Source organism: Rhinolophus hipposideros (assembly GCF_964194185.1).
Source record: "Rhinolophus hipposideros genome assembly, chromosome: 12".
NCBI lineage: Eukaryota > Metazoa > Chordata > Mammalia > Chiroptera > Rhinolophidae > Rhinolophus > Rhinolophus hipposideros.
Window position 1 is genome coordinate 47,440,002 of NC_138058.1, and position 26,696 is coordinate 47,466,697.

At 33.6% G+C, this 26,696-nt stretch overlaps 1 protein-coding gene across 1 annotated transcript in view; it reads left to right on the forward strand.

Annotated features, from left to right (window-relative positions):
- The window catches only part of LRPPRC (leucine rich pentatricopeptide repeat containing), a 96,525-nt gene that overhangs the window by 42,725 nt on the left and 27,104 nt on the right, over positions 1–26,696 (forward strand). The window contains exons 23-29 of the mRNA XM_081068594.1: positions 820–1,027; positions 8,899–9,023; positions 9,495–9,601; positions 19,429–19,497; positions 20,297–20,387; positions 25,625–25,767; positions 25,913–26,021. Of these exons, the coding sequence (XP_080924720.1) occupies positions 820–1,027; positions 8,899–9,023; positions 9,495–9,601; positions 19,429–19,497; positions 20,297–20,387; positions 25,625–25,767; positions 25,913–26,021 (852 nt within the window). The remainder of the gene's footprint in view (positions 1–819; positions 1,028–8,898; positions 9,024–9,494; positions 9,602–19,428; positions 19,498–20,296; positions 20,388–25,624; positions 25,768–25,912; positions 26,022–26,696) is intronic.

A 26,696-nucleotide genomic window follows, 5' to 3' on the forward strand; every position in this document is an offset into this window, starting at 1 on the left:
ATTTGGGTTTTATTTTGAAATTTCCTTTTAGCCTTCTCTCTTCCTTTTATTCCTAGAGAAGATTTAAAAAATATATTTTATAGTGAAAAATATATGGATAGAGTATTCGATTTTTAACATTGAATTTTTTCCTAGGAAGTATACCTAAAGCAGAGAACTCTTTATAAGGATTATCCTGCTTTTTTAAAATCACTTTTTGTAAAGCGGTCAAAACATTTTGCCTGTGCAATAATTAAGAACAACATTATAAAAATGCACTTATTCCATATCCTAAAATGTTTGTTTCTGCCTTCCTAATGAAGCTTAATGAATCTAATGTATTAACATGCAGTCTTTTGGAAAGCTTTCATTGGCTCTGCTTGTCTAATTAGTATCGACATAGCAAACAGGCCCTATCGGTATCAGACCATTAGTCTGGCTGTATATACAGTGTAAACACATCTTTATTATCTGGCTTCCTGACAAGCCATCTGCTGAAGAAACAATGGTGTGATTTAGCAGATGTTAGCTCTGAACGATAAAAGCATCCATTTAGGAGGATCTTACAGCTATAGGGCAGACCGTACAGGGTTATGTGGTGCAGAGTGGGCACACAGTCCCTATCTATAATTTGTAGTCAAAGTTGCAGGGAAATGATAAAACCATGCTATTGTGGATTTATAATTGTAGTCTCGTTTAGACATGCAAGTAGTAATTAACTTGAAATCGGCATTATACACTAGAATTTACATTCCTGCTGGGCTTGAAATGCTGTTTTAATAGCAGTTTGTTTTCCCTACATGAAATTACCTAAGGGTCTTTTGTGTTCCTTCATTGTAGATGCTATTAACATTCTAAAGGAAATGAAAGAGAAGGATGTCCTTATCAAAGATACAACAGTCTTGTCCTTTTTTCACATCCTAAATGGCGCAGCTTTAAGAGGTGAAACTGAAACAGTAAAACAGTTGCATGAAGCCATCGTGACTCTAGGGTTAACGAAACCATCCACCACCATAAGTTCCCCATTGGTCACTCTATATCTGGAAAAGTAAGTTAATTGAATTTCAAATTTTAAATGTTGGCATTAAAAGAATGAGTCTAATCATTTGGGGATAATATTTTGTAAATACTGTGTGGTGCTGTGAAAGCCTTGAAGGTTGCTTCTAGTAAGAGGGCTTACATGGACCAGGTGACCTTTCAAATCCTCAGCAGCCCTGTGATTCTGTGGGTTACTTCTCAATGGGATGGCCTATGATGATTGTTTTGTGGGGCATGTGATACTACATGACATCGAATCTAGTTTTTCCTGGTTTTGAGCCTTATAAGTGCTAATTACTAATAAGCATAACAAGGCTTTTGATTATGTATCATGACTGTTACTCAGGTAACAATATAGCAGCATCTCTTCGGTGCTCCTTTTCTCCATATGGTATTTTATTTTACTTGCATGTACCAATACAGTTTTTGTAGCTTTGATACATATTGTGGAAGATGTCTCTGTGCCTTGTGGGAAGAAAATGAATTTTGTTGGTGGAGATTTACTCAGTTTGAAAAATTTTCCATTTGAAATGCTTATGTTGGTGCTCAATTTAAGGTATAATTTGCAATGCAAATCATAAAATCAACCTACTCTCTTGTGATAAGTGAAACATTTTAGTAAGATGATTAACCACCCTTTATTATCCCCTTTCCTTTTGTGTTTGTTTTTCTTTTTAATTTCCTAGATTTTTCCTCTTTGTCATCTTTTCCATGACTCAATGCTGTTTTTAATCTGCTTATTTCGTGATTAGGGTTTTCTGATTTTAGTATGCATGTTGTCCTATCAATTCCAGGAGAAAAATAAAAGATATATCTTAACAGTTTGCGTATTTTCCCCAAATTTCTGGGAGTTTTCCTTTACATATTAGGTGGGGTAATTAATTGACTATAATGAATGGTTTAGTATTGAATTTAAAATGTAGAATAAAAAACATCTCTTTTAACTAGCTCTATGTTAGGAAATGTGTGTATATGTACATATACATGTTTTATGAAATAATCCTTTTGCCATCCAATCAAAAAACAGTTTATCAAGTTAGATGATTGGCCAAATCTTAACCTCTACAGTCTCAGCATTACATCCTTTTAGAGAACTAGTGATTCAAACAATTACTATGTTATAGAGTTCTCATGTTCACAGCCAACTTTATATAAAAATCCTATAATTAATATGCTTCCTACTAGAATTTTTTTGATTGTTTAAAAGACCCATCTCTGCAGATTGCATGTGGAGCTCTGCATAGGGATTTGAAAGAATGGGCTCAGTGCCCAGAAGAATTAGGCCCTCCTCCACTACTGGGCAAAAATAAAATAATTAACAATGAAAATGAGGCCATGGTAGAAAAATATCTTACAAATAGAAATACTTTGAAGACAGAGGAGACACAAAAGTTTTCCAAAAGAGGTCTGCAGATGGGGCTCATGAACCAAGGAGAGCTTACCTAAGGGAACAAGGAACTAGCATGGGCTTCACGTGTTAACCTGGGCATGCTCTGTGCTTTTGATTATACAGGACAGCCAGATTTCTATGTTTCAGTAAAATCTGACTGTCCCTGTTAATTGTGCGAGAGAAATCTAAATTAGCATCTTTTACGATTTCTTAACTATTTTCAGGTTCAGAAATTAATACCTTTTATTTGCCTAGGGCTTTTTTTTTCTTTACCATCTTTGTTTTGCAGAGGTAGGCTCCATCACAGGACCTTTCCGTTTCATCTATCATAATAAAAAGCTCTTGTTGACTGTTTTAGAGTCATGAGAATAATAAAAAGGAGACAAAGGAAATTTCATGTTTATAAAATTGCAGAAAACAGTAGGAGCACTCCTAGTCTGGGATAAGTCAGAGGAAAAATTGACTTTGAAACCTTTTTCCGGTTGTGTTTTCCCCAACTGATGGAAGATAGCTAATTAATTCAGAATCATGACAAGTGCACTACTGGGATTATCTACACTAGCCTGCCAAAAAGTCCACATGTATTTGATTTGATTAAATATGTTTAATCTTCAATAATATCATGTCATTGACGTCAGCAGGTATGAGCTCATCTGGGGAATGAGCCTTATTTACTCAAACTTGAGATAAAATTATGAAAAACATTTCAGAACATCATACAAAATCTTCATCCTTTCATTCAAAGGCAAGCATCTTATTTGGAATATCATTGCAAAGACTCTAAAGAGGTTATCACTTCCATATTGTAATTCTGGACCAAATTCATGAGGTTGAGTTCCTTAGGAAGATGATCTTTAAGATTCAGTAGATTTTGATTTTGAGTTGACTTTTCCAGTATTTGGATAATGTATAAAAATCTTTATGGGTATAAAGAATAATACAATTTGTTTTTATTCATTTGCCAAAATAACAATAAGTTTGCCAAATTTATAAACAACTTGGTAAACTAATCTACTTCTGTATTATTAAAATGATACTTGCATTGAACAGAAAAATATGCAGTTAAAATCTTCTTGTGTTCCATTTATATTAGGATTGTTCTTTAAACCATGTGTGTACATGTAGTCCAAATGAATGTTATTTTAAACATTTTCTTTTGTAGCTACTTAATTTTTATTTTAATTGAAATCATGCCTGATTCTGGAAGATGACCTGGATTCTTCATATTAAGGAAGAATGCTTTCTAAGAGGTTAAAAGAACTTTTGATTAGTCTTTATGCTATGGTAAAGGAAATTAAATTAATAAAATCTGGGCCATTTGGTTTAAAGGCATAAGAATTTGTATGATGCAGTTTCAGATTTACTTGTTTTCTAGCTGATCTATTTTGGTTTCATCGCATATGAAAAATATCTCAAGCTGTTTAACTGGATTAGTTAGTACAACTGATCAAAGAAGCTTTAATTTTTGCTTTCCATTAAGGATTTTTCTGTGCTGACTTGTGCTCTAATCTGTATATGCCCACATGCATTTCATTTAAATGAATCATGGATTTTTCTATACATAATCCTCCGAGAACTCTTGCTAAGTCAATCTTGAGTTCTTCGTAAAGGTCACGATTTCTGTAAGATGAACCTATAACAATGCAAGTTTTAAAACTCACTGTAACACATTACTATGGTACATAAATGGGAAATATACTTTATTAAATGCTGGTTGTTCTGTCATATACACTCCCCTTCAATTTTAGCATCTTCATTTGTACTGGATACTTTTATTATTTATGGGAATGCTTGCCTTCTAGAGTAAAAACTCTTTATGTGCTGAAAGGAAATTAGGAGGTTTGGCTCTTTTACTCCATTATTGCAATTAAGAATTTAGCATCATCAGTGCCAAAGGACAAAAGTGGTTCATTTGCCCTAGGGGGACAGGACAGTGATAAGATGATTTTTCGTCAAGGATCATTGGGTCGTAATTAAGTTACATTCATGGCTATTGCTTTTTGAAGGATGATTGGTAAATGACAGGCTTCATGTGCTTAGTGCGGACAGTGTTCAGTAGGGTTTTTTTCTCCCTCTGTCAGAAAATCCTGTTGAGCCTGATAATGTAAATGTGGCATTTTATTCTGAACAAAAGAGCAGGGAAATGAGCTATCTTGTCTAATCATTCAGTTGTTTAACACCGACTTCCAGTTTAGACTCAATTGGCTGGAAAGCACTTGACATGTGAAGTTAGTGCTGTTCCGAACGCATGTTTGAGTAAATTTTAAAGTAAGTGACAGCTAAATTGTACCTAGGGAAATTACAAAGCCTTCAACACAGTTAATTTTTTGGGGAGGATTAGTTGTAATTGCAACACCAGTCTCCTTGAAGATTCCTCATTTATAGATGATGAACAGGAAAAAAATTTTTTTTAGCTCTTTTAAGGGCTGCTTCTCTTAACAGAATAATTTTTGTGAAGATGATGTTTTCTCGTGAATTGATTTCTCTCCATAGTAACGTCCGCTTAAGACTTACAGAATAGTTTGATTTTGAGTGTTTTTCCCCCTCTTGTTTTAAACTTTTTTGTCCCCCAAAGTCCCTCTTTTCTGTAGTGATTTCAGATTTTGAGAGCTTTTCAGTCAGTAAGCCCTTTAGATAAATTGCCGCTTCTCTGACACCGTATACATATTGTTGAAGCACTTTATTCCAGTTAAAAATCAATACTTGTCTTTTTTTGTGTTTAAATTAAGTGTACTCACTGCATTGGAAAGTTATTTGCTGTAAGTAAGGAGACTAGGTTTAAAGCTACTGATAGGTGAATATATAGTTATCACTGGTGGTTCTTGTTCTAACAATTCAAGATCATATGAAACACATTTATGATTCTTACAGTTATATAGTGAGGAATTTTGGTTAGGATTGCTTTGTTTCCTGGTACCTTTAAGTAGATAGTTTTATGATGAGTAAATGCCTCATATGAATGTATGTTCAGTGTTTTCTGTCAGGGTTATTATAGCATACTTTAATTTCATAATGACTAAAATAAGACATAACATCATATTTGACATATGAGGTTCAAGTTTACCATTTTTGATGGTCCATGTAATAATGCAAAAATAAGTTTGTATTAGGTTGGTCAAAAGTAATTGCTTAAAAGGTTAAAAATAATTGCAAAAATCGTAATTACTTTTGCACCAACCTAATAGTAGTTTTACATATAGTCATGTTTCCTTAAAAAAGTGAATTAGAGATTTTTAGAATGAATTTTAATGTGGGCCAAGTGAGTCTATTGAAGTTAATAAATAAAACTCTTAAACACTTAAAAGAGTGTTCAAATTGCTTACTGGACTCAACCTGTTATATGTATGGGTGTTTTTAAAATTCAGAATTATAGAAACTTCCTTTCCTTTGTTCTGCTTTTATTTCAGAGGCTTACAGAATTTTGCTAAAGCTTATATTAAATTAATTTACATCAATGAAAATATTTTTTAAATGATTGCCTACTTTATATTAGCATATATAGTTTTATTCATGAAAATAACTTTATTTCACTGAAATATTTTTTGGGTCTAGTCATTGAAAATATCACTGGGTTTTTTTAGAAGTAATATAGTGTTTTGTAGAGTTGATTTTCTTTTAGTATTTGAAGTTTGTGAAAGTAGTGGCTTTTTATCAGGAATGGACTTTTTAAAATTTATGACTCATTTGCATATAAAGCTTTAGAAATTGTGTGTGTGTGTATACTCACATACACACTGAAAAAAGCCATGGAATAAAGGTTTTTGAATCCAGAGTTAATGTTATCCATAAGATTTCTTCAAAGGTTACTGTTATTTATGAGTAGGATTTTAAATCACTTTTTTAAAGTGTACAAAGGAAATTACAGAATCATGTTAGGTCACAGAAACCAGAAGTGTAGTAATCGGTAGTGGTATATCCCACGTTTTGGGCATAAAGCAGTTTCCACCCTTTTGCCTTTTGATATTTTGCTTCATCCTGCCTAATAAAAGTGGTGTTTTTGCATGATGATTTTCTGTGCTGGTGTGAAACATTTGAGTTGAGGAACCTAAAGAAGCTCGAATTCATAGAACCTCACATTTGAGTATTAGAACTGGAAGGAAATCTCAAGGTCCTTGAATTCACCCATCGTGATAATCTGCTGTTCATCTCCACTTCTAGAAATGTATCACATTGCTGAGTCTGAGCTGCATGTAATACTTATCAATAAGATTGAAGTTCAAAAGTCCTAAGAGTACATGACTATTTTCATAGCAATGTGAATTTAAGATGCTTTTTCCTATTTTTCATTTCCATCACCCAAATTTATAGGCTTTACTAAGGAAGATTAATGATGACATCAAATTATACGAAGAATGGGCATTTTTTTTATCTCTTTTTAAAGTGACGTGATCCAACCACATAAGTCAGAATGTACATAATAGGGATTGAAAAGAACGGACAAGTCATTAGTTCATGTCTAACATCTGTACACTTTGTATGAAATGTTTCATTATGGATTTCTAATTCATTTTGTTGGCAACCTGAGAGCAGTAACATTGGTACTTAAAATTGCTAACAAATATGTGAGTTATTTCCATTTTGCTATTCTTGTCTTTTTTGTTGTTCTTCTGAGCATGTGTAATCTTCAGAAGCATATATTTGGAGACCAAAGACTATTAACATGTCTCTTTGATTGACAGAACAATTATTCATTCATTTATTGATAGCTTTGACCTAATGTAGAAGAAATACAATTGAGACATTACTATTCTAGTTTGGGAATTGATCTGAAAAAGCAAATCATACTGCGTTTAAAAAATCAGTTTGTGTTATTTCTTCTCTTAAAAATATTTTAGTAGTTTTCCATTAAGTGGAATTGTAGAAAGGTAATAACAGAACTTATGTCTGAAGCAAGTGAAAATACTGATTATATAAAGCTTTATATCATATGTGGTAGCTACTGTAGCATTTCTCTTGTATGACAGTAATCTAGCCTGCAACATGTACTTGCGGTTTTGAAATTAACCTGTAATTTAGTCTTCACCCCAAATGACAAAAATTCAAATGACTCTGTGGGGTGCCAGAAGATGCACTGTAAACAGGGCTCAGTAAAGGGAATAAGGTAGAGTTCCATCAGGATAGGTTCGTTTTCACTGTGTCAGTATTATTGTAGTAAAATTAACGCTTCTTCATGGCATTTTACATTTTTAGTACAGCTTAAAATCTTAATCTAGCTAAAATAGTCAATCTACGGCGACATAACATTTGTATAATGGACCAAAACGTCAGGGCTTCAACAGAAAATTTAAAAAGGCTTTCTGTTTTTTGAAAACTGTTGCATGTGTGAGAGAAATGTGTTTTCTCCGCAGAGATTGTCACTGTCACTAGTGCTTTGGTCCGGTCTCTAACTGTGCCTTTTTATTTTTTTTTTTTAAATACACATTTCATACTTTCTTTTCAAAAATCTTCAATTTCTTATTCCACATTGCACCACCTTATTAGGTTAAATAAACAACAGTGCTTTTAATAGAGCACAATGCATATAATTAGATGTTCCACGCAAAGTGGGAAGTCCAGGGACCTGATGGCAATGCCTTCCTCTGTTTACCTAGTAGTAATCTGTCAGTCTCTAGATACCTCTGTTTCCTCAATATAAAAATAAAGGAGGGTGACAAGTAGAATTGGGTTGTATAATCTCTACAGCTTTTCCAAGGTCTTAAATATTTCTCGTACTGTCATTTTCCTTTTAAAGGAAAAAGTAGTTTTTGAGGACCCATGAGAATGTATTTCCACATTCTTGTTTAAGAAACTGACTTAATGGAAATACCTTTTTATTTTAATTTATTACCACTTAAGAGCAGCCTTAACTTTATAATTGGAAATAAATTTGAAAAGTTTAATCTCTAATAACAAACTTTTTAAGAGTTCCCCTAGAATTCACTGACCACAAGAATATCCTAGGTTTAGCAACAATAAATTTTCTGTACATATGAATTCCTGAAGTTGTTTTCTGCTTATTTGTAGAGGTGGCCGTAGGAAAAATATGAAGATAAAGTTGAAAGTACTTTAAAATTCCTTGATAGCCGTTGATGGACAACTATTTAATAAAATTTGCCAAATTTTAGAATTATTGAAGACCATAAACACATAAATAGTTGGAAAAATCAATAGTAGAAATAAGGCATTCTGAGAGCAACTTATTTTGTAACATCAGATTTTATTTATAATAATCTCAGGGAATGCCTTGGTCTGTTTGCACTTTTTTTAAAAAGTGCCATTTAGCAAGCAAAATAATAAAAGATGAAGCAGGGAAAACAGGGAACTGCTAATGATGTCTGTACTCCTAACATTTATTTATATATAAGGATTGTCTCGCTTTTTCTTTCCATTTGGCCGTGTGGTTTTCTACCTTAAACAAAGCTCAGTCACGTACGTTTTGACTGGTCTTTGTACATCTCTCTAAAATAAATTCGATATAGTTTATGCATTGTTAATACTTTTATGTTTCCAAGGGACGACTTACCTGCTGCTCTTGAAGCTGCCATGGACTTGTATGAAAAGTATAAAATATTACCAAGGATTCATGATGTCTTATGTAAGCTGGTAGAGAAAGGCGAGACTGATCTGATTCAGAAAGGTTAGTCACCTTCTAATATTTGATGTACTTGGTGTTTTCTTACCCCCACTGCTTATTTACTCTTAATGCATTGCTGTGAAGAGAAAATTGAACAGGAAGGCAAACACATCCAGAGAAACTTTGTTACTCTTGTACGTTGAAAAGAAAACTATCAGGTAGATTTTCACTATCACAAATGTCCCTGATTTTAATAACTGTTCGTTTTGAAAAGTTGCTCCTCTGTTATTTTTGGGTGACCTGCCTTTATGAGGAATGTTTTACCTTTTTTCTCACCAGTTCTCGTTGAAGCTGATCTTAGGTGCTTAATGTCATAAATGTATGCTCTGTTAAATAAGGAACGTGACAGGAAATTGGTTGACATAGCAATAATTTTTATGTCATTCTAAATATTTGTTTTAAAGTTTTCTTGTATTTTTGCAGAACTTCAAGTGATTTTGTGTTTCTCTATATATTTTCTTCTCTCCTCACTAGCAATGGACTTTGTGAGCCAAGAACAAGGTGAAATGACAATGCTCTATGATCTCTTCTTTGCCTTCCTACAAACAGGAAATTACAAAGAGGCCAAGAAGATCATTGAGGTGCGATTTTAACTACAGTATTCTAATTGTACAGCTATTTAGAGTCTTAATTAGAATATGTTTAAAATTTTTAACCTTTAATTAGACTTGTTCTGATTCATATTAATATAATTCAGCCCTAATAATGGAGCGGGTTGGGGGGAGCGGGGGTCTGGGCCAGCTTCTTTATTGTATATAATTACAGTTCAGAAAAAGCAGCCTGGTTGTATATTGAATTTGTTTCCTCACTTTGTTAAATTCACTGTTATATATCAAAATGATATTTGCATAAATCTTGGATTGTGGAACAATTAAATTAAACTGGCATTCCTGGGTGTAAAGTTGCTAATCCTCTTTGCCAAGGAATTCTTTGTTCTTAAAAGCAATGGAATTTAATTTGCTGCAGACCATGCTCAGATTTATTTGTAATGCTTGTCTACAAGTTAATCAGCCAAACAAGTGCTGTCTGCAACTGTTTGGCATTTAATTTAAAATTTCTTCTTCTCTCTCTCTCTCTCTTTTTTTTTTTTTTTTAACTTTAGTAAGCAGCTTACGGGAAATGGTAGGTGACAAACCTGGTCTCTTTAGGATTAGTGTATTTTATCTAGGCCTGATTGAAATTTTGCTTACTAAGATTGATAAGTACAAAGGACAACTATAAAGTCTGTTCAGATTGTGACTAATTTCACTATTAACAGTTTCACGTCCCCTAATAAACAACATTCCCCAGTAGATGGACCCATCTATCACCTTAAGAAAAAATGTTTAATGTGACTAAAACAAATTTGTAGATACATCAGTAATCAGGTTTCTCTTAGATCATACTTTGCCATTACTCTGTGTCTTTTTCCAAAAGTGCCTATGGTGGATGGTACACGGAGGTGGTGTTTGCCTTCTTGTTTGTATATTGACTGTTTGTCATGAACTTGAAAATATAGACACACAACCCAGAATACTGTTAGTTTCTCTTGATGTTTTTCCAAGAAGAGAAAAGCCTAGTATGGGACAAAAGGACTTGTGAAATTAATTAGGAACTGTCTTCTCTTTTTGTCTGTCTCATAACTCAGTCGATCCTCCTGTCCAGAGGAAGTGGGACGTGCTTCTTGGACAGGTGTTTCTGTAGCTCAGGTGGTTCATTTGTATTTTCTAGAAAAGGGTATAAATTCTTTCATTGTAAATGCACTGTCTCTCTGAATATGTGAGGGGAGCTGCCTGCCTGTTGAGTTCTGCTGCTCTGCGTGTGTGGTGTCAGTGTTAGCAGGCCACTGATCAGCGTAGAAATGACACTCAGGTATTCAGATCCTAATAGTGATGAGCGGTTCTACAGTAGTGAGTCCTGTGCCTCTCTTTATGTAACAAGCAAGACACAGTAGGAAGAACCAGAGGCGTAAGAGTGACTTCTCCGTCTGCCATCTACTTGCCAGTGCAACAGTGGACAAGTTATTAAACCTTTCTGTGCTTCCTCATCTGCAAAAGGGAATATAGTATCTTTCTTAAAGATTCAATCACATAATGTATGTAAAGCAGCTTGTATGTTTCCTGGGTTATGGTAGTAATCAATAATATTAATTCTTTTTGCCCCTTAAAGGCAGGGATTGTGTTGTCCTCTTTACCCCGCATAATTCACAGTATGAAGCTTAGCGTAAGATACACGCTTGTCATATGATTAGGCAGGAGAAGTCTGCTTCTTAGTTACTCTAAAGCTTTACCAATGTACAGCCTCATTGAGTGTAATCGTTCAGGAATGGCTATCTACTGATGACAGAATTTTCATAGATGTGTACAAAATTGCTTACAGAATAAATAATAGCTTTATAGAATCCCTGCAATACCCTAGAGTAGGACAGCAGGATGTGTATTATATGAGAATATACTGAGAAACATTTTCGGTTGCTTTTTTTTTTTTTTTTTTAATGGTTCGTTGGAGTTGAATTGAAGTTGGAAACTTGCTTTTTTCACTATTAAAATTCAAGACCTAGAGTTCTCTCTTACAGTTTTCTAAGGATTATTGAAAATATAAAAAGTAATGAGGATTAACCAGGACTGTATCAGCATTTGAAAAAATATTATAAACACTGAGCAACATTTTTGTCATTCCCCAAAATTCAGTAGTGTCTTATTAATGAGTAGATTCACTAGGGTTGAATTTCCAAAGCAAGATATGCAACGAAGTTACTTTGTGTTTGAGGAATTATGGGAGATAAGAAACCAGTCATTAAAATGCTCCCATTAAATGAGGAAAGCAGAGGCAAGAATCAGTGTATAGCATGACCTGTGTTGTTTTTAAAATGAGTTGGCATACATGCATCATGTTTTATATATAAGACATTTTAACATAATCTTATGTTTTATTTCTACACATAGATTATTGCAGGAGGGTGGAATTACAGCTTGTGTTTTGCTTTGTACTTTTCTGTATTTTCTGAGTTTCCTATAATGAACATACATATTCTTACACTCAGAAAAAGTGTTATTTTCCTCCAAAGGAAAGAGGGTAAAGAAGAGTGAATTAGACCAAGATCAACCCCCCAAGGAGCTCATGTGAAGCTTGAACGTGAGATTAGTATGTGAAGATAACTGCTGCATAAGACTGAGAATGTTAACTGCTATGAGAAAAGTATAAATAGTTCTGAGAGTTCAGGAGTCGAACTTACTCCCGGTGTAGGAAATTAGACAAGACTTTGTGGAGGAGATCAGATATGAGGTGGAGTTTGATGGATATGGCAGTACTTTAATGTTCGGGAGTTTGATGGCAAGTGTATTAGCAATATGGAGGGTAGAGCAAAGAAGTAAAAAGGGGGAAATTACTACTTAGTTGTTTTTTTACCTCAGCTTTATTGAGATGTAATTTGCATATAACATTGTGTAAGTTTAAGGTGTACAAGGTGTTGATTTGATATATTTATATATTGCAAAATGATTACCACTTTAGCGTGTTAGCATTAACACCTCCATCACCTCACATAATTACTATTTCTTTTTGTGGTGAGAACGTATAAGATCTCATTTAGAAGCTTTCAAGTAAATAATACAGTATTATTAACTATAACCACCACGCTTTACGTTAGATCCCCAGAACCTCCTCTTCTAACTGGAAGTTTGTTCCCTTCACCAGCATGAGCCCTTTTCCCCCACCTCCCATCCCTGAGACCCTGGCAACCACCATTCTTCCTATTTTTAGGAGTTTGGTTTTTTAATATTCTACATATAAGTGACACCCTACAGTATTTGTCTCTCCGTCTGACTTATTTCACTTAGCATAATGTCTTCAAGGTCCAACCATGTTGTCGCAAATGACAGGATTTCTTTCTTTCTCGTGTCTCAATAATATTCCATTGTATATAATATATACCAAATCTTTATCTATTCATCCATAAACAGACACTTAGGTTGTTTCCATGTCCTGACTATTATGAATAATGCTGTAGTTAATATGGGAGTACAGATACCATTTTGAGATCCTGATTTCATTTCTTTTGGATATATATCCAGAAGTGGGATTGCTGGATCATATGGTAGTTCTATTTTTAATTTTTTGAGGAACCTCCATACTGTTTTCCATAGTGGCTGCAACAATTTACATTCCTATCAACAGTGTAAGGGTCCTCTTTTCTCCACATTCTCACCAATACTTGTCTTTTTCTTGTTAATGATAGCCATTCTAACAGATGTGAGGTGATAACTTATTGTGGATTTGATTTGCATTTCCCAGATGGTTAGTGATATTGAGCATCTTTTCATGTACTTGTTGGTCATTTGTATGTCGTCTTTGGAAAAATGTTTATTCAGTTCCTCTGCCCATTTTTAAATTGGATTGTTTGCTTTGAGTTGTATGAATTCCTTATGTATTTTGGATATTAGCCCCTTATCAGATATATGACTTGCAGATTTTCTCTCCCATTCTATAGGTTGCCTTTTCATTTTGTTGATTGTGCAGTGCAGAAAGAAGCTCTTTAGTTTCACGTAGTCCCACTTGTTTATTTTTGCTTTTGTTGCTTGTGTTTTTGGTGTCTTATCTAAAAACTCATGGCCAACACCAATATCAAGGAGCTTTTCCCTATGTTCTTTCCTAGGAGTTTTATGGTTTCAGGTCTTACGTTAAATTCTTTAATCGATTGCAAGTTAGTTTTTATGAGTGGCATAAGATAGGAGTCCAATTTCATTCTTCAGCATGTGATTATCCAGTTTTCCCGGTGCCATTTGTTATAGAGACGGTCTTTTCCCCATTGAGTATTCTTGGCTCCCTTGTGAAATATTAGTTGGCCATATATATGAGGGTTTATTTCTGGTGTCTCAGTTCTGTTCCATTGGTGTATGTGTCTGTTTTTATGCCAGTACCATACTGTTTTGATCACTATAGTTTTGTAGTATAGTTTGAAATCAGGAAGTATGAAGCCTCCAGCTTTGTTCTTTTTTAGGATTGCTTTGGCTATTTGTGATCTTTTGTGGTTTCTTAGAAATTTTAGGGTTTTTTTCTATTTCTGTGAAGAATGCCATTTGGAATTTTGATAGGGATTGTATTCACTCTAGATAGCTTTGGGTAGTGTGGACGTTTTACCAATATTAATTCTTCTGATCCAAGAATATAGGGTCTATTTCTGTTTATTTATATCTTCAATTTATTTTGTCAAAGTCTTATAGTTTCCAGTGTTCAGATCTTTTACATCCTTGTTTAAATTTTTTCCTAAGTATTTTATTGTTTTTGATACTATTGAGTTGGTTTTCTTTATTTCTTTTTCAGGTATTTTGTTTTTAGTGTATAGAAATGAAGGTGATTTTTGTTTGTTGATTTTGTATCCTGCAACTTGACTGAATTCACTGATTAGTTCTATAGTTCTTTCGGTGGAGTATTTAGGATTTTCTACATATAAGATCACATCTGCAAACAAAGACAATTTTACTTTCTTTCCAATTTTCTCTTCATCCTATGGTATATGATTTGTGAGAAATATTTTATAAGGGTAGATTGTTCCCAGAGACCCTTCACTATCAGAATAAGCAGATTGGAGTTCATTCAGAAGATAACAGACTCTGAGAAGTGTTAAAAAGAAATTTTTATTAGCAGAAGAGTATACAATAGACTAAAGGGGGTTTGAGGCAGTGAAATTAATAGGATCTGAATTAGGATAATGATTGTGAGGAATTTTAAGATACTTTCTCAGTCATGTCAAATGATATCCTAATAATTGAAGGATATTGACCTTAGCAGAAGGTAGGATGGATTAACAGAGGCATGAGATCATCTAACCTTTGACTTGACATAAACTAAGCTGTAACTTAGATCTGATACAGCAACTCCCATCATGAACCCTTAGAGTAGGCACTGACATTCTTCATCTGAAACTTCTTTTAAGAAGGTAGTTGATAACATTTGAGTGGCTTTCCAGTTTGACCAATTTCCCCTCACTTTTCCTTGCTCCCTCTCTTCCTTCAACAAATAATTATTTATCACATCTTACGGTCTAGTTGTAGAAAGAGACCTTCAGAAGATGACTCTATAAAATGTAATAATTGCTTTAAGAGAAAGTGCTGCCGAAAGAACCTATTTCAGACTAGATCCTTCTGAGGAAGTGATATTTGGGATGAGAATTAAAGGATGAAGTGGGAACCAGCCACATAAAGAATGGAAGCAAAAGCATTTCACGGAGAGGTAACTGCCTGTGTAAAGGCTCGGAGTCAGGAAAGTGCTTTCATCTTTCCTCCTTGTTCTGTCTCTTAGGACTCTACCAGATAACACTAATAAGACCACATCTAGAATGTGTGGTACACTATTAAACACAATAAATGTTAGTTTTGTTCCCTTCCTCCTGTATGACATCCTTTCATGTGTTGAAGTCAACCCTTTTGTCTCAGCTGCAGTCTCATCCTTTACAAGCTAATTCTTCCTACTTCCTTCCACTCTTCTGGCACATTCTGGAATGAAATGTGCCATTGGGGAAATGGTGACACATTAATTTTACAAACTTCTATAATATAAGGTAAATATGTTTTGTGATCTTTATCTGTGTCTTACCAGTGATGAAGATCAACTTGATTTTTCCCCATGTATAGATTCAAGTAAAACATGTTATTTTTAAAAATACGCCAAGTATAAAGACTCATTGTTAATCTCATTATTCATCTATTAGTCATCTTTGTGGTTTTTCTGTCCTTTATTCAACGCCTATATCTCCTATGTATAATAGAAATAAATTGAATCATATAACTTAATATTTTCTTCACCCTGCTCACTGTCTGCATTTCCCTGCATGTAATTAAGAACTCTTCTAAGCATTTTTTTTTTTTTCTGCTGGCTTTTTTTTTTTTTTTATTATTAGTTTCAGGTGTACAAGACAAGGTAATACTTAGACGTTCATCATTTATATCCCTCACACTGTGAACCCCCCTCCCCCATCCACTATCCCTCCGACCTCACACTGAACCATCACGTTATATATATAAAATTATAGTTGGCATTCATTAATGTTTAGTCTAAGCATTATTTTTAATGGCCACATCATTCCATTGTATAAGTGAACTAATACAATTTGCCCATTTCTCCTTTGATAAAAATTTTCACGATTAGTAATCATCATCATTCACATCTTTACCAACTGGCATATTTGGTTTTCAGATATTTATTTAGGATCATTGGTCAGAAGTGAGTCAAATGTCATTACTGTTTTTAAGGCCCCTTGATACGTAAAGATGGAAATTTTATTGTGTCTTTATAGGTGTTACCTCTTTTATGGTTCATAGTAGCAAAGATTTGGACTAAAACCCAGGCTGCCTGAGCTCTAGTTCCACTTTCCTTTTGCTAGAGATTATGATAAAATAAGATGGTATGTTTCATTGTTTAAAAAAAGGAAAAAACAACTTAATTTTTTCAGTCAAGTGAAAGTTTGGATCACAGGGATCTCCCAATCAATCTTTGTTACTCTTCCCTTTGTTCTTGACTAAACCAAATTCAGGGTTTTATACTAATTTATAATAATTTGCATTCCTTAATAAGCTAAGATGGATTTTTTTATATACAGAAGGGGTTTTAGAGCTAGTTCTTTCTCCCCCCTGACTTCTCAGATTTTAAGAGATGTTCACATGTCAGTTCATATCCCCTCTCCCATGAGTTAGTTTACTTAGTATCTCCTGTAAACACCTGGTTAAGTGAATCGTGTAGTTTAGGATAGTCAGACTGTTATTACTAGTTTGACTTCCTCCTTACTAGATGTGACTTTACGTCTATCTCTGAAGATTTTGGAGAAAAAGACAAATATTGAAAGGTTTAATAAGTTTCATGAGACCCTTTTCCTTCCCTTGCTATCCTAACTATGGGGATAGAAATTTGGATTTTTGTTTTTGTTTGGCCCGTTCCCCTTAGGTACTTGATTTTCCTCCTACTACTCTTGACTAGAGGACATGAGGCTAGAGTAGTTGTTTGTTTTCATTTTACATTTCTAACAGTCGTGGCAAGAAAAATCAAAACAGTGAAAATTTCTATTTGAGTCAAATATAAGATTGTTTTTCTTGAGATAGAGTTTGAAGTAAAAGAATCTTCATTTAAAAAAAATCATTTCTTTTCACTTTAAAGGTAATAATTACTTCATACCTGTTTATAAAAGCCTATTATATTATGATAGTAACAAATTTATATCAGATTAATATAATGAAATTTAATGAAAATTATTTTTGATTTTTGGATTACTTTTTGTTTTTATACAAGTGAACCTAGTAGTAAATGAGAACTTAATGAAGTTCTCTCTGAAGTAAGGAGGAAGTCAAACTAGTAATAACAGTCTGACTATCCTAAACTACACGATTCACTTAACCAGGTGTTTACAGGAGATACTAAGTAAACTAACTCATGGGAGAGGGGATATGAACTGACATGTGAACATCTCTTAAAATCTGAGAAGTCAGGGGGGAGAAAGAACTAGCTCTAAAACCCCTTCTGTATGTAAAAAAATCCATCTTAGCTTATTAAGGAATGCAAATTATTATAAATGTTAAGTGTTTTTGAAGCACAGTAACCCAGGTGGAAACAAACACGCCAGTTTTTTTATTACAATAATTATTTTATCCTCGCTGTCCATTAAGTAGGTTGTATACAGCAAAAAATAAAAAGTAGAGATGAGTCTAAGCATTAACTGGTTTTTGATAAGTTACATTCAACATCACAATTAGAATTCTGTTCTCTTCCGTGCTTTTGTTACATTTTCTGTTTTTGCTTTCAACTTGCAGTGCTTAAAATTCAATAAGATGTTAAGCTATAAGCCAGAAATGTAGACTATTACAGAAGCCAAGGAGATTTAGTTAATCTGACCTAGATGTTCTTTTGATGATTGAGATTTATATGTGAAAACAGTTCTCAATTTCAAAATGAAACATGGGAATATCTGCCGTATAAGTCAGCTGTCTGCCAGTCACAGATTAATCAACCACAAAAAGGAAGAGTTTGCCATAAAAGTTGTGTTATTTAATAGATATTGGCATTTGGATCAGCAATAATATTGAGAGTTGTAAGTGAATGTAGCACTTTCATTTTGCCATGTTCTAAAGAGGATTATTTAGTATTTTCTCAAGGGCTTTTTTTGTATACGGTTGATGCTGGTTTCATTTTCAATGTAATATATGTGAAACAAAACAGATACTGTGAGAACATCCTGAGTAGAAATTACGTGGAATGTAAATATTAATGAATGATATTTGAGAATATATTTCAAAAATTAATTTATTCTACAATTATTTCTTGTATCCCAAAATGTGGATATTTTTGCACAATTAGAATGAGAACACTTATACAACTTCGACTGTACCAATATTTCTGTCATTCTCCCAAAGCTCTGAGATGTTAGTTTCTGCTTCAGTTCCTAATTTAACATTGTACAATATTATTTTAAGAAATAAAAAATAAGGAGGACTTATTTATAAATAAGAGATTAAATTTGAAGGGTACCTGGTTTAGTCAACAAACCGGAGTGGCGAAAGCAGTAAAAAGGTACCTTCTGTAGAGTGGGGCAGCCAAGGCTAATGACTGTAGTTTTCTTCTCCTATTGCTGTGATTGAAATGTAGTATTTAATGATGAGGACTTCATATAGACAGTGAAAAATAGTATAGTTAAGTGACAAATCGTTCGAATTACATATAAAATGGTTTGTCTTTTATTCCAGTATCCAAAATGGTAAAATAATTGCTTTGAAGCCAGAGTTACTGCTTAAACCTTAATAATTTCTTGTGGAGGATATAACATACTCATATGTTTCCATTATTGAAATTAACTAATACTGAACTAATTTTAAGTACTTAGCTTGATTTAAGTACTTAGCTCTTCAGACATTTTGTTTTAGATCCCATGCAAACATTTGTGGTACTCAAGACTTTTCTCACTAAATTTTACAAAGCCTGTTTCTTTAAAAAGAGCCATTGGTTTGTTGGGGTGACAGTTGTTAATAAGTTTGTGTAACATAATAATAACTTTTCCTTCCTGAATCTGATGGGAGGGATCTCTGAGATGTGTGTGTATATGTGTTTAATTTGACATATGTTGGAGTTGATTTAGTTCATCTTTTCGTTTCTTTTTGAAAAAGGAAACTTAACCATTTTAATAAAGATTTATGGAATGAAAATTGGTCTGCAAAGCAACATTTTGAAATAACCTGGATCTCTAGACATAGGTTAAGTATAGGTTGTATTTTATGCTCTATTCTAATCCAAATGTATTTGATAGCTGTGGGTTTAAGTTACAGGTTTCTTGTGTATATGTTTGGGACAGAGGCAACAAATTCATTAGGAGGAAAACTATTTGTCTTTAAGGCAAAATTAACATTTAGCTAAAGCCTTACCTTGTGTGCTGTATGATTTTATTTTACAGACTCCAGGCATTAGAGCTCGACCGACAAGACTTCAGTGGTTTTGTGATAGATGTATTTCAAGTAATCAGGTTTGTGTTTAATTTCTGGTCTCATGCACCTAAAACTGTGACTAGAAAGCAAGTGTCCTACATGTCATATGAGCATTTGGGGATTTCGAGAGATCCAGCATCATTAATGGAAGCAGTGTTATCTTGGTTATTTTCCAGATAAGCTACAGCTTAATTATTGTTCCTCAGGTAGTTCCTAAAAATGCCGTGTTGAGTGCTGAAGATTTTAGCTTGCTTTATTTTCCTACTTGTGGGCTTGAGCAGGCTAACCTTATTTCCTTGGCAATTTAAATCTGCTTCAGTCGTTAGTGAACAGAGGAGTCACTTGATGGGAGCCTACTGTACCTCTCCTGCAGTTCAGATATCTGTTCACATCCTGCCAAGTAAAAGCCACAGGGGAAGAGGAGTATAACGTGTGGGTGGAGGAGTATTCTTAGTGATAAATATGGGATCTACTCACTGAGTCCTCCACCCCAGATATTTTTGCGTTCTCCCTAATGTATCTTGTGGAGGTTTCAACCAGGTAATCGTTCATGTTGTATTCTTGACCTCAAAGAGTACTTGAACCCCTGACCTTAAAAAACAAAATACATGTAACATAAAATTGATCACTTTAACCAGTTTTAATTGATCACTTGTACAGTTTAGTGGCATTAAGTGCATCCACATTGTAGTGCTCAGCCCTTTAACTTTTGGAGTAATGTTAATTTACCCTTTCAGTAAGTGAATTTGAAGGATTATTCAACCAAGATGTGAATAATTCAGCTATAAAATATATCCTGTACACAATCCATGTCCATCTCTTAATCTTATTTTTAAGGTTGAAACTCTAGAGAAGTTAGTGGAACTGACACAGAAGCTGTTTGAATGTGATAGAGACCAGCTGTACTACAATCTGCTGAAACTATATAGTAAGTAATCTGATTGTTCCTCATGTTTTCATTTTGTGACATTGATTTTTTCTGTTGAAGGCAGTGGCAGGAAAGAAGTATCAGGCTTTGAGGAAGCTCCAGGAATTACCAAATGTGGAATCTTCAACAGAGGCTCAAGCAGAGGCCAGATTGAACTTGCTTCATTTTCTTCAATTTCTGACATTCTTATTGCAATAATGAAAAGATTGAAATATCTTTATCAGAACCACACAATGTAATAGCGCTTTTCTGTGGTAGACTGTTCTTTTTCTTCTTAGATGTATTAGTCACTGCTCTAACCAGGTAACCAACAACATGTTCGTGAATATAGATCTTTCTCCAGAAAAAAATGCGTATTGATATACAAACTCATTGCTAAGCAATTTCCTTTTAAAGTGTGATCATATTATAATGCAGTTGTGACTCAATTCTGTATTACAAACATTTTTCTATGTTTGTCACCTACAAATGTTTACATTGAACTGGTATACTAGAATTTAATCTATCGCTAGACATGTGAATAGATTTCAGTTTTTCATATTATAAAATAACACCGCACTAGTCATCTTTGTACCTTAATCTTTGTTCACACCCTTAATTGTTTCCTTAAGGTGAATTTGTATTTGTAACAAGGGTTAAAAGTGATGAACATTTCTGAAACTTTGGACTTCTCTTATCAAACTTCATGCTGTAATATGTTTATACCAGTTTACATATCTAGGAAATGCTGTAGTACGTTTTAGGGTGTTTGAGAGAGGAACAACACTTAGAATACTCAGTGACCTACCCACTCGCCCCACCCCACCTCTTTTTTTTGTTTTTTTTTGCTTCATAAATATTTGATCTAGATATATTGTTCTCTTTTTCTCGTGGGAAATTTTCCTTCACCAAACATAGACAGAATAAGTTGATTTATTTGTCTTTTTGAACTTGTATTTATTATCATTGGAAGCTTTATCTTACATCTTGATGGTGTAAGTAAAATAAGATTTGTTGTAACATGTATATTTCGATTGTTGGTTGCTTTGAAGTTCATACTTCACAGACATTCTTACAGTTATTATTTCACCGTGTATTGACTTGAATGATCAAATTCTGACACACAATACTGAGGTTGTTACTGGATGTATAGAATTTTAACAGTTATGTTTTAGGCATTTAAATCCTTAATTAGCTCCTTAATAACTATTTCGTGCTTAAATTCTAGTTTTATGCAGACTTCAAAAAAAATCCTGAATTTAGGCAAATGCGTCTCAGCATTTAAAGTGATCTCCATTGAAGACTATGTAAACTTTTATTCAGGAAAAAAATGTCTCTGACTTCCCTTATTATGCTGGCCATCAAGGTGGGCAACTGCAGGTATAAAGGGTATTGCTTTGCAGGAAGAGTTAGATCTGTAACCAAGACTGACAGTTCAGGGTGAGGTAACAGCTGTGAGAAAGTACAAGGTGCGGTGCCCATGGAAGAGTCTAAGTAGCTCTGTAGTGAGGATGGCTTCTTGTGAGGCTAGAAGCCAGAGAAATCATTCATTATAGCGAAGTATACTTTTTAACCTGATTGGTATACTTCCCACCTTCTGGTATAAATAATGTGGTTGTGATAACCCTAATTTTTCCCTTTCTGAAGAAAAGGCAAGTTATCTCCTGTGCCCCCCCCCCACACACTTCCATTTTGCCCGCTGACTTGGACCACTACTTAAATATTTGAAATAATATATAAAGAACTGTAAAGGAACATATGGTGGTCCTGTTATACTTGAAAACTCCATCTTTTGGATTGTGGATTTCTGAGAAAATAATTTGACCTACTGGAATTTTTTATGAGCTTATTCTTTTGAATTGATGTAATTTTAGCCCTTGAAAGGAGTTGGCTGAATTATTTTTGGGTATTGTTGAAAAGCAATTTGCTTTGTTTGTTTTTTTAAGACAGTATCCCACACACAGACACTTCATTTTGTTGTGAATTACAACATAGTACAGAAACATGCACAAAAAAACCACCAACAAAAAACCCATTACTCAATAGTTTATGACAGACAACATTCTTGTAACTATAACGTAGATTAAGAAATAGAACATATAACTATTTACATGCCTTTAAATACTAGCTGTACTAAAACTGGTTTTCTACTTACTCGATATAGTATGATTTTCATAGGTAGTCTGTTACAAGAATGTGTCATAATTCAAACTTTAGTTTTATTCTTTCTAATACATTTTGATGTTTCATTGTGTTAGCCATACAAAATTAGCTCCTAAGACCTACAACAAACGTTATATGAATGAAAAACTCCCTCTCCTGCGTAAGGAATACATTATTATTTTTAAATGGCAATGTTTTTACCTCCTTACCAAACATTTTCTGATATTCTAAACACTTCAATTTCTTCTTTACATATACAAAGTAAAGATAGTTTATTCTTTGATAGTTCCTTATTTTGAGGAAAACAAACTAGGCTTACGTGGTCTAATTCCTGTCCCAGACTTGGAGTCCTTATTTTAGGGGAGACTAATATTTCAAGACTCATAATCGGGTGATAAACTAATAGGGAATTTGGAAATTGCCCCATCTTATCAATGACGTGTAAAAATTGACCTGCCGTGTAATGAAAACCTTGAACTAGAAATCTTTATCTCTTAATTTAATACCATGGAGACCATGTGTAAAATGCCAACTGTTGTTACACATTGGTCACGTGGCCTTAAAATGGAGCCCCACAACTATGTCTGTTCTTGTAACCTTCACTAACAGTGTCGAAAATCTTTGGTCTTAGAGCCCTCAGAGACCATTTAAAGTTCTCAGAGATCACTGAGTAGTCAGTCCTTTTGTTCTTCAAAGAGGGAGCCCTGAGTTCTGGGACAGTGGTAGGATTGTCCAGGCAGAGAGAGTGTCCATTCCCTGGTTACAGCCCACGTCTGTGGCTGTTTGATTTTTCAAATCACAAGTATGATTGTTGTTTTCTTAGGAGGAGGAATTTTAAGCCCCAGAAGGATATTATGAAAGAAATGTGTGGCTTTTCTGTGCCTTTGTCAGGTTTTACACACAGCTACAGAATTTGGCGCACTGACTAGTTGGATAGCCTCAAATTTTTGTTACGTACTTTGTAATCCAAGTAGATTTCTGAGAAATTTTTTGCCTTAAAAAATATAGAGGGCTCCAAAAAAATGTATATGCATTTTAGGAAAGAAGAAAACTGTATTATAATTGTAATACTCAATATATACTGATAACAAAAGATGAATACAAGTTATGTGTATATATATTTTTGGCATCCCCCATATATATATATACATATATTTATGTATATATATAAATGGGTTGTTTTATGCTATATACACTAATTCTCACCTGTATTTTGAAATATTTTTTTGTTTTAAGTTGGTGACTTCTATTTGAGTAGGTGCATCTCTGTAATATCTTGTCCTCCCCAAGTCGAAGCTTTTCATAACCTTTGTGCCTTTTTTTAAAAGAAAAAAGCTTGTCTTCCCAGAGTCTGAAGATCTTTCCCAGAGTCTGAAGAATCTTTCAGTCCTACCTTCTCTTCGGTGTTTGGAATAGTTATGTTAGTTTAAAAATTAACCTTTTTACAAAGCACCTTAGCTCTTGGGAACCTTCCCGTGTCTTCTGCAGTCCATAATGCCCTTTGGTGGGGAAAAGAAATACTCCTTTCCACCTTTCCCCTTCGGAAGTAAAGACTGGAGCGTCGGTTTTTGTTTTTAATTTATTTAATCAAATTAATTTTATACATTCACATACTTGAAAAATTACTTTTACAAATTGAATTTTACATTACTCAAGAACATTTTAATGAAGGAAAAGCATTATTAACTTATGAGAGTCTTGTTTTGAAAATTGATTGTAAATTTAAGGGTTTTATCAGGTTAGTGCAAAAGTAACCATGGTTTAAAAGGTTAAAAATAATTGCAAAAATCGCAATTACTTTTGAACCAACCTAATATATTAATTAGACTGATTTTATTATCAAAGTGTGTATAAAATCACTCTGAACTTCAGGTTAGGTTCTACTGTTTGGATTCCCTTTTAGTATATTTTATGTGAAAGTTTAGCTGCAGTCAACATATGAGCCACAGAATCATTACTTACCTTTTTCTTTATTGCAGGTTTCTGATGGAGTGTGAATGTATTTTGTTTTTATTCTTTGAGATTTTTACTTCCAAGAGTCATTAGTTACCAAAAACTTAGCTTTTCAATTTGGGGGGATGGTGGAGATCTAGGAAAATTCCATTTGTTTTATTTAGTATCTGGGTGTTTTTGAGAAACAAGTTGACTTGTGTTTTCCAGAATATTTGTGCCCTGAAACAAACCCCCTTCCTAGAGCTGCCCGTACACAATAGAGATGTTACATCTTCATATTTACAAGTTAAAAAAAAGAACACACTTAAAGCAGTATTTCTTTGTGCTTAATAGTTGTATTGACCGTCATGTGTCATATGACATTTTTCATATTCTGCTCTAGTTTTTACATAAGCAGAAGTTTATTAAATGGCTTGATCTTTTTTTCAAAACACATAAAAATCTTTACAAAATCAAGTAAAAACTTGATTTTTAAGTTTTTGCTGTTTATGAAGACTAGGTTACTACATAGAAGGAACTCGAGTTTTCAGTATGAAGGAATCTGCCCATTTCCTTCTAAAAATCTTCCTGTCGTTCTTTAATACGCATTTAGTCTGATGTCATTATGTGTTAAAATAAGAAATTATCACACACTGTCATAGAAGTTCTTCATGTCAACCAGAGACAGAATTCTCCCTATTGCACTAAGTGAAAAAAGTTTGTCGATTAGTCACTTGAAGAAAATCATACATTTGCTCACTTTCAATCATTTTAGACCCTCAGCTATGTACTATACCTTATACATGTGTCCATCACTGTTCCAAAGACTACCTGTTTCTGATTTTGATTTCAGCAGTAGGCAGTATCTCAAGTTACTTTCAAACAACAAACTTTTTATTGACATAGTTTTCAAAGTATGTAACATAATGCAAGGTTTTTTGTTTTGTTTTGCTTTTTAATAGATAAGGAATTTCTGTGGTTTAAAATTCAAAAGGTATACAGAAAGAAGTCTTTTTTCCCTTGGTCCACAATTACCCTGTTCCTTTTCCTGAGTCAATATTTGGAATAATTCTTCCTTCAATATCAATTAAGAAAAAGTTTTAAATATTTTCATAAATTCTGCTTAATATGTTCACTAATTTCTGTTGAATCAACTTTTACAGAAATAAATGGTGACTGGCAAAGAGCTGATGCTGTCTGGAATAAAATGCAAGAAGAAAATATCATTCCTCGTGGGAAGACGTTAAGATTATTAGCAGAAATCCTTAGAAACAATAATCAGGAGGTTCCGTTTGATGTACCTGAGGTAATTTGTTTTTATCTGTAAGCGTAACAGATTAACTTTAACTTTAAGCCAGTATAACTTTAGGTGATAGATTAGTCTATTTTTATACTGAAAAGGTCACTGTATTTACCAGTTTTTGTTTAAATGAAATAATTTTGTTTTCAAGTTATGGTATGAGGATGAAAAACATTCCCTGAATTCTTCAGCACCCTCACCTGTAGAAACTAATATCCATAAAGAGCTATTGAATGCCTGCCAATGGAAGAAAAGCAAAGGTAAGCATGTACACTGGGGTCTTCTTTCTGACAGCACCATGCTAAGCCCACCAAACTGGAAGTGCTGTAGGATAGAGATGGAACTTAAATTGTATGTATTAATGATTCCATTTTTTAAATTAGCAAAGACATTTGGGGGCAACTGGGAAAATTTAAATATTGACTGAATAGTAGGTAGTGTTAAGAAATTGCTCTCGTTTTTATTAGACATTATAATATTATGACTAACAGGAAAAGGTCTTTAAATTTTGGGGTCTATAATGAAGTATTGAGAGATGGAAAAAGTCTAGATTTCTATAATTTATTTAAAGATTTCTATAATTTATTTAAAAATGCCTAAACCATAAAGAACAAAGGTGAAGCAAATCTAGCAAAATGTTAACAGTAATTGTTAGATATAGGTAATGGGTATATGGAGGGGGTTCATTATACTATTTACATTTTTTTTTATGTTTGAAATTTTTCATAATATAAAGTAAGATAGGTTTTATCAAAAATCACACTTTGAAAACAACATTATGAATTTTTTTGGCAAATATTACTATACATTTTGCTTTTATTTGAAAGCAAAAAAGTGATTAGGGCATTAACCATCATACTAGTGTGTGTGGAAGTGATCAAGCAATATATCTCTTTATCCATAGGGAGAGATATGTTTCAAGACCCCCAGTGGAT